Source organism: Crotalus tigris, unplaced genomic scaffold, assembly GCF_016545835.1.
Source record: "Crotalus tigris isolate CLP2741 ecotype Arizona unplaced genomic scaffold, ASM1654583v1 scf7180000023677.1417738, whole genome shotgun sequence".
Lineage (NCBI taxonomy): Eukaryota > Metazoa > Chordata > Lepidosauria > Squamata > Viperidae > Crotalus > Crotalus tigris.
The window spans coordinates 870,462-882,500 of NW_024100113.1; the positions used below are offsets into that span (position 1 = coordinate 870,462).

At 36.7% G+C, this 12,039-nt stretch overlaps 1 protein-coding gene across 7 annotated transcripts in view; it reads right to left on the bottom strand.

Moving 5' to 3' along the window:
- Positions 1-12,039, bottom strand: part of LOC120297712 (metabotropic glutamate receptor 8) — a 552,386-nt gene that overhangs the window by 49,881 nt on the left and 490,466 nt on the right. For all 7 annotated transcript variants that reach the window (XR_005553869.1, XR_005553867.1, XR_005553868.1 and 4 more), the window contains exon 9: positions 8,845-9,780. Coding sequence is in view for 4 of the 7 variants with exons in the window: in XM_039320663.1 (XP_039176597.1) it covers positions 8,845-9,780 (936 nt within the window). In the remaining 3 variants the exon portion in view is untranslated. The remainder of the gene's footprint in view (positions 1-8,844; positions 9,781-12,039) is intronic.

Genomic DNA, 12,039 nt, shown 5'->3' on the forward strand with positions numbered 1-12,039 from the left:
GGAGTATTAAGATATATCACCTTTGAGTTATTTATAAAATAATAAAAATTGAATATGTATGTATATGTATATGTATACATATACAAAGATAGCTGAGGCCTCACTGACTGGATCTATTGCATTTAAACTTCTCAGTGCTTGCTATAACTGTAAGTGGGGCAGGGAGTGCAGCTCTAAAGATAGCTGAGGCTTCGCTGATTGGATCTATTGCATTTAAACCCCGAGTGCTTGCTATAACTGTAAGTGGGGCAGGGGTGCAGCTCTAAAGGTAGCTGAGGCCTCACTGATTGGATCTATTGCATTTAAACTTCCCAGTGCTTGCTTGATATAAGTGAATTATATAACCAAAAATCAAACAGCAGCAGTACATTCAGGGCAAGTGCATCTGTGATTCCTTGTATCTAAGAATGTCAGGCATAGTTCAGTGCAACACTTGTTTTGCAGCTGCCTTTTGCAGTACCCTTTTCAATCTTGGAAACTGTCCTATCTGTAAACAAATCACTAGTCTACAAGGACAAATTATTTATCTAGGGTCTGTAATCTCTGCTCTTCAGGCAGAAATTAAGTGTCCAGTTCAGCCCTTCTACTCCACTGAGCCTCCAAGCTATCAGCCTCCTCTACCACAAAGATCCTGCAGGAGAAGGGCAGTGTGGACAACCGTGGGATCTGGCAGGGTAAGAACTGTGAACCATAAACACAAAGCTTTTGCTGTGTCCCTGCACAACAGATACAGTGCCCTTGCTGACCTTAATAAGGATATTAAGGAAACAGGTAAAGGTATTTGTGATGATAACTCAAATAAACAGGGGATCTTGGTCCGAGATGAAGAACTTGTTTTCGACAGGGAGAAGTGCGAATCAGGCATTACACATCAGTCATGCAAGAACAGAAAGGCAACCAAAAAGAGAAACCACCTTCTGGTTGGTGATTCAATTATAAGGGAGGTAAACTTAGGAAAGGACACAGAGGTTTCAAAAGAGGTCAGGTGTCTTCCAGGTGCTACTGCCAGTAGGGACAAGAAGCATATTTGTAAAATAATCAAGAATGCCAGCAAGGACTGTGATGTGGAGGCTATTGTACACCTTGGCACTAACAATCTGTCCCAAAAAGATGTACTCACTGTGCAGAATGACTTCCAGAGCCTGGGGCAGGAACTTAGCAGAATAGGCTGTAGGCTTATTTTTTTCAGAGGTCTTACCAGTGTATAAGGACCAAAATGGAAAAGGCCAGCATATAGCACAATTCAATATGTGGCTAAAGGAGTGGAGTAAAGGGGAAGGCTTTGGATATATTAGTCACGATGTCAGCAGCTGGTCCAATGAAAAAATGTACAAAAGAGATGGTTTGCATCCATCAAAGAAAGGGACTGAGTTACTCGGTTATAAATTCACAGATTTTCTGGAGCAATATTTAAACTAAACAGTTGGGACAATGAGATAACTGATACAGAACATCCCTGTCCCTGCCAATCTAAAAATTATAGGGCTATCAGTGCATGTAACATAGATGTGTGTGTGGACAAGAACATCAATCTTGCTGTCAAGCAAAATCAAGCTCTTAATAGTGAGTGCCTCACAAAGTGCACTAACCAAATAGGTGGTAAGATATTAGGGGAACTCAAGCACCACACAGGTTATATAGAAAGTGAAACACAGGGTTGGTCATAAAGGACTCAAATGTCTATCCACAAATGCACAGAGTATGAACAGCAAACAGGGTGAACTAGAAATTCAGGTTAATGAGGGCAGTTATGATATTGTTGCCATTATGGAAACATGTTGGGATGAAACCCACAAATGGAACACACAGCTAGAGGAATTTAAATTATTTAAAAGAAACAGACCAAATAAAAGAGAAGGTGGAGTTGCTCTCTATATAAGAAATAACTACATCTCTACAGAAATAGAGCACAACAATGATGAAAACTGTCATGAATGCATATGAGTTAATACAAAAGGGGGGGGAGAAATGACATTGCCATAGGTGTATACTATAGGCCACTCAACCAAACACAGGAAATATATGAACTTTTTGCTAGTCAGCTAATTAAGGTATGTAGGAAGCACATCACAATAGTAATGGGAGACTTTAACTACCCTGACATCAACTGGAAAAAAAACTCTGCACCAAGTGGAAGATCAAACAGATTCCTGACAAACCTAGCAGACAACTTTGTCTCCCAAAAAGTAGAGAAGGGAACTAGGGGATTAGCCATTTTGGATCTAATTCTCACTAACAAAGATGAAATGATAGAAGGTGTTGAAGCCATAGGAACCTTGGGAGGAAGTGATCATGCAATATTGGAATTCAACATTATGGAAGCACAAGCAATAGAACATAGTCAAACTAGAGTCTTGGACTTCAAGAGAGCTAATTTCAATAAACTTAGAGAGGGTTTGTGAAGGATTCCATGGATGAGAATCCTCAAGGGGAAAACAACTCAAGAGGCTTGGAAAATTTTGAAAAGTGAGATAATAAAAGCCCAGTCTAGCACAATACCAACAAAGAGGAAAAATAACAACTCTCAAAAGAAACCAGCATGGCTGCATAAAGAACTCTCTGATCAATTGAAAGATAAAAAGGACAAGTATAGAAAGTGGAAAGAGGGACACATAACTAAGTAAGAATATCAGTAAATAGCCCAAGCCTGCAAAGATGAAGTGAGGAAAGCTAAGGCTCAAAATGAACTAAGGCTTGCAACTAAAGTCAAAAATAACAAAAAAAGTTTCTTTCAACATGTAAAACAAAAGAAAAAAGGGAAGGAAATGATTGATCCATTAGTGGGTGAAAGTGGCAAGAAGGTGACAAGCAACAGAGAGAAAGCAGAACTATTTAACTCATTTTTTGCATCTGTCTTTACACAAAGGGAAAAAACAGACCAACCTATCAAAAATAGTGCCATAAAAAACAAAACAGAAATACAAGTTAAGATAGGCAAGAAAATGGTAAGTGAGCACCTGTCCAGCCTAGACGAGTTCAAATCACCAGGACCAGATGGATTATACCCCAAGGTTCTCAAGGAACTGGCAGATGTGATCTCAGAACCACTGAACTATATTTTTCAAAGATCCTGGAGCACTGGGGAACTACCAGAGGACTGGAAAAGAGCTGATGTAGTTCCCATCTTCAAAAAAGGGGGAAAAAAGAACCCAGGAAATTACAGATCTATCAGCCTGACCTCAATACCTAGGAAAATTCTGGAAAAGATAATCAAACAACGAATCAATGAACACCTACAGGCAAACAAAGTCATTATTAAAAGCCAACATGGGTTTGTCAAAAACAGATCATGCCAGACAAATCTTATTGCATTCTTTGACCAAGTGTCAAAATTAGTGGACCAGAGGAATGCTGTGGATATAATTTACTTGGACTTCAGTAAGGCATTTGACAAAGTAGATCACAACCTACTATTTGAGAAGATAGAAAAATGAGGGCTAGACAGCATCACCACCAGATGTATCCGTAGCTGGCTGACTGGCCGTACTCAGCGTGTGGTCCTCAATGGAACCACATCTACATGGAGGGAAGTGTGTAGTGGGGTGCCCCAGGCCTCTGTTCTGGACTCAGTGCTCTTCAACATCTTCATCAACAATCTGGATGAGGGGATAGATGGGGAACTCATCAAATTTGCAGTTGACACCAAGCTGGCAGGAATAGCCAACACTCCAGAAGACAGGCTTAGGATACAGGAGGATCTGGACAGACTTGAACACTGGGTGCTATCTAACAAAATGAAATTCCATGGTGAAAAAACTAAGGTTCTATATTTAGGCAAGAAAAAATAAATGTACAGTTATAGTATAGGGGATACCTTGCTCAATAGTAGTAACAGTGAGAGGGATCTCGGAGTCCTAGTGGACAATCATTTAAATATGAGCCAGCAGTGTGCTGCAGCTGCCAAAAAAGCAACACAGTGCTAGGCTGCATTAACAGAGGGATAGAATCAAGATCATGTGAAGTATTGATACCACTTTACAATGCCTTGGTAAGGCCACACTTGGAATACTGCATCCAGTTTTGGTCACCACGATGTAAAAAAGATGTTGAGACTCTAGAAAGAGTACAGAGAAGAGCAACAAAAATGATTAGGGGACTGGAAGCTAAAACATATAAGGAACGGTTGCTGGAATTGGGTATGTCTAGTTTAATGAAGAGAAGGACGAGGGGGGACATGATAGCAATGTACCAATATCTCAGGGGCTGCCACAAAGAAGAGAGAGTCAAGCTATTTTCCAAAGCGCCTGAAGGCAGGACAAGAAGCAACGGGTGGAAACTTACCTAAGAGAGAAGCAACCTAGAACCAAGGAGAAACTTCCTGACAGTTAGAACAATTAACTAGTGGAACAACCTGCCTCCAGAAGTGGTGAATGCTCCAACACTGGAAGTTTTTAAGAAGAAACTGGACAGCCATTTGTCTAAAATGGTATAGGGTTACCTGCCTGAGCAGGGGGTTGGACTTGATGACCTCCAAGGTCCCTTCCAACTTTTTTATTATTATCGAGCATCGCACAGTCAGCCAGATGTTCAGACTGGATTTGGCATTTTGTCTACCTATCGAGTCCTTACCCAGGATCTGGGATAGGCAGATGTGGATGTTTGATGGTATTACAGATATCGTCGCAGGATGGAAGCAGTTCCTAATAAGGCCGCCTTTTGCAATTGACTAATAGCGAATTTGTCAATGCCAATGGTGTTCAAGTGGTGCTCCAGTTGTTTTGGGATTGCACCCAAGGAGCCTATGACTATTGGTACTACCCTTGCTTGCTTTTGCCACAGTCTTTCTATTTCTATTTGTAGGTCTTTGTATTTTGTTATCTTCTCCAGTTCTTTCTCTTCTATTCTGCTATCTCCAGGCACTGCCACGTCCACTATCCAGACTTTTTTGTCTTTCTTATCGACAATTGTTAAGTCTGGGGTGTTATGTTGCAGGTGCTTGTCTGTTTGAATTCTGAAGTCTTATTATTATTATTATTATTATTATTATTATTATTATTATTATTATATAATTCTGCTATAGTTAATTGAAACTTCTTTGTTTCAACAATTGAGTTACTGTAAATAGTTACTTCTTGTGAATTATAACTTTTGCCAATAAATTTCAGTGTGAAAAAAATACAGTTACTATGCTAAAATATATGAATAAAAACATCTATTTTCAAGTGGATTTGGAAATACTTCTCCCTATTTATCCACATTTTAACTTCCCAATTTTCTCTGCCTTACCTAAGATCTATTTAGTGTTCTGCTCTTAATTTTAAAAAATAGTCTTTTCACTTCACATAAAAAGTGGGCATAATTCAACCTCCCTAGGCCTTGTTTGTTTATTACTTTCAAGGTAAAGCAAGCTATAGTAAATTGTAGTAATGGTCACTTGTGGCAATAAGGACTTTTTCTTTTGCAGAGTTTGATAGCAAAGTCAGTGAGATGCTTTAAATTTCTTTTTAGATAAACATTAATGTCTTTATCAAAATGCTGAAGTTAACAGGCTCTTCGGGATATTTGATCACCCCTAGGAAATTTTATCTGTTTTATGGTGCATACAGTATAAGAGTATTGTGTTAAACATTCTTAGATAGATTAAGCTCTTAGGATCCTCTACTATCTTGGAAAAAAATTCTTGATTTTTTATGGTAACAAATAAATTGACTCATGTAACTCTTTTGAAGGAAGATCTGAAGAGATTTTAAAAAGCTAATTGATTTGTAGGTCTTTAGATAGGTTGTTTTTAGTTACGTGGAAATGTGAAGAAATACTACACGTCAATGAAGTTTTGAGTAAAATCACCTCCTGCACTAAATAGCAGAGCTCTCCACTCATTGAAGTAACTGAAGTACAAAGTGACTTCCTCTTTGAGCCAGTTCTTGATTAACTACTAGATATAACGATATAATGAAGACAACACTTCTGAGCTATAAAGCTCCCAAGTGCCTACAAAAAAAGTTTGAGCCTCTTCTCCCACAAATCTGATATAATCCAGAATTTAGAAAAGAAGGGTAGGAGGGAGACAAGTAGATATACACAAAAAGCATAGACAGTAGTCATAATATTACCCATACTTTCTGGTGTATAAGATGACTTTCGCATGCGTTAAAATCGGCACCGAAGTCGGGGGTCGTTTTATACGCCAAGTTGTCTTATACGCTGGAAATTATGGTAGTTTCCATCGTATAAGATGACTTTCTAGGCATGCAACTCGGCGCTGAAGACGGGGGTCATCTTATATGCCAGGTCGCCTTATATGCTGGAATATACGGTACATATTTATGTCATTATTATAGAACTATAGAACTATATTTATGTCATTATTTATACAAGGCAAATGTAAGACAACTATCAGAAGCTGAAAAAGAAGTCAGAGTATTTGAAAACATGACAGACACCCCCCACCACCACCATCTTAATGAATTCATTAATAAATAAAAGCTCAGGTTTTGCTAATTCAGTTTCCACATTGAAGTACCTAAATCCCTTTTTTTCTGGACAATAAACTTTATCAATGAAACTCCATGTGAATCTTGTTTCACTGGGATAACTATAAATCTTGAGGACACTCAATTCTATTATGAGAGTGCTCAGGACCTACAAAATCTTTATTCTAGCACTTTTTTGAGAGGAAACTGCTGTTTGAAATGGATCAGAGTTTATTCAATACTTTATAGGAGAATGTCCTTGCTTTCCATCTTCCTAATAATTATACTATCAGTGAAAAGCTTGCCAAATATAATACCTAACAAACCTAACTCCTCTCTGGAACCAATTCCATCTTAAATTTGAATTTGAACTCTAACCTCATGAATTTTAGAAAGACCTTTATGATACTTGTTTTTGCAAAGCTTTTATTCAAAAGAACTTACTTCTCATTAATTGCTAATGATTTAAATTATGATTGTCTTAGTATTAGGAAGTACTTAATTATTAGATCATGTTTAAAATGCCATTGATATTTCTATTGTTTTATTGATATTGATTAGTGTATGTGTTTGTGTGTATCTGTGTTGAACTTAGATGTAAGGGCACATTAAAGTTACTATAAAAAGAAAAATGATTTTCAGCCCTACCAGCAGACCAGATGTCATGAGCAGAATTTGATTTCAGAATTTACATTGGATGGCTTTATATTCAAGACTTAACCATGTTTTTATAATTGTTGATGATGATGTATTATAATTCTAATTTATGGATTGTTGAATAAATCATTCTTTCCAGGTTCATCCATGATGTTAAGCTATAATACATGGCTTCCAAATTACAAAGATTCACAACTATGCTAAACTAAAACTACATAAACTATATTATGGCACATATAATACTTATAAGCCTAGTCAGTCTTCTCTACCAAATTGCTTTACATATTTGAGCAAACCATTTGCATAGGTTAAATATCCATAAGAGGGTGTAACCTAGTATATAAATTAGAAAACTTCTATTGGAAATAAAATTAGCAAGAAACTATACTTGTAAATGTAGCCTCAGAATTTACCATGGAAAACAGGTATTCACTGTTATATTGCACTATTTTTTTAAAAAAAATAGTCATAATATAGTTCATAGGTCCTCACCTTTCAGTAATAACCAACAAAGGTTAATATACCTTTTGAAAAGTCAAACTTGTAAAAAGCTAAGGGATACTGTCCATAATAAAAGACAAATCATTGCTGATAACACAGTGCTGAAACTGAAGGAATTCCCAACAGGCTGGAGCATGAACTTGTTGAACAAATGACATGACAATTTGAGTTACATACAAAGGAAATTATCTTGCACAAAAGATAATAGAATTGGGGGTCATTCAAAGACATTGAATAACCTTAAGTTCAAGCTAAAGAAAAAGTAAATATATAAACAGCATATAATTATATCTAGAATTCACAACCATGAAGAAAGTAGAGGTTATTAATGTAGATTTTTGGAAGCATTCTGTAAAATGATGCAATCCAGATTTATTAATGGCTATCAATCATCTACTACATCGAATATGCTGATACCATCTACAAAAAAAAGGTGCTGAAAACAACCAACTGGCTATATGACTTCAAGCATAGTCAAATGCTTGAATCAGTTTAATTACACCTATCAATATATATAGGAGAAGGATTGGCAGACACAGGGGGAGAGTAAAAAGAGGGATCAGCCTAGAATCACTACATAGCCAGAAACAAATTAAATCCAACTTCCTTTAACTGATGTTGACCCTTATCCAACTCTAACCAAGTGCTGACCATTAATTGAAAAGATTCCTGTGCATAGGCTTTTAGCAATAAATCAGCTAAATTTAACCTTCATGTGTGAACCTGGTCTTTCATGCATGACAAAATATTATACATCACAGAGATTGTATTCTGTATACAAAAATATTTATATTCTATATTCAAAACATTTTCTATTGAATATGAAGCCTGGCTTAATGTTTTACTTGCCCTATCATTCAAAAGAGCAATTTCTGAATATACAGGACCAAGCCAACTATTTTCAAGAATCAACTATATTCAAGTGCTGATTCTTGTCAGACTTTTGCAAAGCCTGTCAGCCATATTATTGCAAAACTAGACTTTTTTTTTTACTTTCTTACTCATTTTCCTATAAATTATATAATTTGTAAGTGTTTCATAGAGCAAATTGGTTGATATTTTGGGTTTTCAAATATTGGTAGGGTTTCCTTTGGTAGTTGAGTGTGTAAAAATTGTATGCATACACACAAAGAGACACTCTTTGAAATTGGATTCAGTATGAGTAGTAACTTTTGAACTTGATTATCCAAATGAAATAGCTGAAAAAATGATTTAATTTTTTCAATAGGTCAAAACAAAACATTGACTTGAGAAAGGTTACTTGTTTACTCACCTTCTCTGCCGATTGTGCCGTTCCAAAAAAGATTGGAATAAAAGCTAACCAAATGATACAGGTGGTATACATGGTAAATCCAATTGGTTTTGCTTCGTTGAAGGTCTCTGGAACGCCTCTTGTTTTAATAGCATATACAGTACATGTTACCATTAAGAGAATACTGTATCCAAGAGAACAAATGAGTGATAGATCCGAGATGTCACATTTAAGAATCCCACGGGCATTTTCAGGATCCACAGTCCTCTGCTCTCCATAATCTACTATGATATGTGGAGGATCAATAGCAAACCAGATGAAGACTCCTATAAGCTGTATGGATATGAGGCTGAAGGTAATCGCCAGTTGGGAACCTGGGCTGATGAACTTTGGAGCAGTGACTGATTTTTTCCCTTGCTCAAATATTCGATGGATCCGGTTTGTTTTGGTGAGCAAGGCTGCATAACTGAAGCACATTCCAAGTCCTAGAAAGATCCGTCGAAAAGAGCAGATGGCAGTGTCTGGACTTGCAATCATTAAAAAAGTGATAGCATAACAGAGAAAAATCCCAGTCAAGAGGACATAGCTTAGTTCACGCCCTGAGGCCCTGACAATTGGGGTGTCGTTGTGGCGGACAAATGTCACAATGACAAAGGTGGTTGCAATGATGCCAAGTATTGCTATGAAGACAGGCACAATTGCCCACGGGGAATGCCACTCCAGTTTGATGATGGGAATGAGTTGGCAGTCCGTGCGGTTGGTGTTTGGCTTCTTATCAAAGGGACACATTTCACAGGTGACCTCATCCACTTGGTAGTGATATCCTTCACAGCGCTCACAATGCCAACAGCAAGCGACTCCCTTAACCATCTTCTTCCTTTCCCCAGGTTTGCACGGCAAACTACAGACTGAAGCGGGGTGAGTTCGTTCTTTGATATCCCACTGCATATCTTCTACCTATGGTTATACATATCAAGAAGAAAAAAAATTAATGACCCTTTCATCTTCTCCTATTTATAATATCCCTAATCTTGGCCACAAGTTTCTCATGAATCACCTTGTTCTGACAATACAAATACATTTTATTTTGATAAGAACCCCCCTTTTTCTCTGATACTGATTTTATGAAAGTGTTAAATGATTGGGCATAATAAATCATTTGTGCCTTGAGCTTGATGAGTGTCATTAGTTTATATTTACCTCTTTACTGCTAACCAAATTGATCCCTGTGAAAAGATTTATCCACTCTTAAGCTTTAGTCTGAAGCAAAGGCATCCTATAAAAAGGAATTTATGAGCTAATCACATGCAAATATAGTTCTCAAACATTTAATTAGAAAATAATGGCATATGGGTTTGGAATTAATTTATATCATAATGTAAGGACAGAGTAAACATCTTGCACTAATCTAGAAGAGAACAAGAAGTTTTATTTCTGAGAAATAAAAATATGAAGCAAGGAAATATTTTATTTTGGATCCATCTCAGGTTGCTTTTTTGCTTGTTATCTTCTACCATCTACAGAATTATTTGTTTACCATATTTGCTTTTTTCCCCTCATCAAATTTCTCTGAGTGGCTTACAACAAAACAATGACACAGAATAAAAGCTTAAACACCAATCCACTACAGACAAATAAAGTAATATTCCTGATCATTCACCTCATTGATTCACTAATTACTACCAGTCCTATCATGCCTCTCTAAGCTCTCTAGGAAAACATTATCTTTACACTGCTCTGAACAGGAAGAAGGAAGCCAAGAATGCTTATTTCTGCTGTAGATTCCCACTCTTTAAAGATTTTGGGTGAGTAAAGGAATCCTCTGCATTCTCTCCCAGCCTGCATGAATCAGGCAGGCTGAGTCTTACCACTGCAGGTGATCCTTGAAGGCCATGTTATAAAAACTTCATGGCTGATAAAGAGAATTTTGAACTATATCTGGAAAAAGTATATAAGCCAGTGCATGGCTTTAGAAGGTTAGATAGCCTTTTGAATTCTGATGGGCTTTTGATTTTGTACACACTAATTTGTTGTAGGGTTCTCAGTGGTTCTGTAGATCAACTGATCTTTTCAAGAGGAGGCCCCTAGGAATCTAGCACTATAGTAGTAACAACAAACTTTGTATGAGTCAATCCATCCATTTTTAAACTACATCCTTCATAATGTCTGTCCTTTGACTGCACAGCTATAACTGGAATTCAAAGCATTTGGAAAGTCCCTGTTTGGTAATGCCCATGTTAGTGTTACGTGAGAGTGACAAGTACCACTTAGAAATGATCAGACATGAAGTTCATTGAGTGTTTCCTTTTAATTACAGAGTTGCTTAGAAATGTAGAAAACTATACACAGCATTCCATCTTTAAACTTTTTAGAAATATAGTGATATAAATAAATACTTAAATCATTTTAAAGAAATATAATAAATATACCAGCAGACAACTTTTCCTCAAAGATTAATTAATTTACATTAATTACGCTACTAATACAGTGCTAGATTACTTACAGTACTACATTTACATTGGCATCCACATTTTACATTGGCATCAAATGACAAGACAACTCTGTCTTTTTTTGTAGATAGATAAATCAATGTACATAAGCTGTGGAGCATGTGTTGCAGTGTCACTATTGTACACTTTTTTTGTTATTTTGATGAAACTCTCAGATTCTGAAGACTTCCCTGATTATTTTCTTCCTGTGGCACAATTATAGAATGTTACTTGCCGATGGCTTCATTTAAGCTTTTTAAACTACTGCTTCTATAATTTTTAGCAGAAATATGATTTCTTTCAAAAAGAAACAAATAAATTAGAGAAGAAAACATTTCCCATTCAAGGTGCTGCTGAGCTATATTTTCCATGTATTGTAGCAGTGAAAGCTATACTTTGGCAACATCAAAGGATTACACATCTTTTACCTATTTCAGGTTCATAGATAAATAAATCATATCACATGGGACCAACCCTCAAGTGCTTAAGAAACCTTCTTTGCCAGTAAAATGGAGAGGCATTTGAAACATCATTTTTCTTGGTGCTTATGAATGGTCAGCTTAGTCTGACTCAATAAATGTCTTCTAGAAGAGGCAGGGCAATGTTCTTCAAACATAAGGCATGCACGTTTAATTCAATGAGTTCAATTTTACCTGTGCTTTATTAAACTTGAAAACACTATCGGTAGAGATGGGTGAGTCATTCAACACAATTGAAAAAGAACACA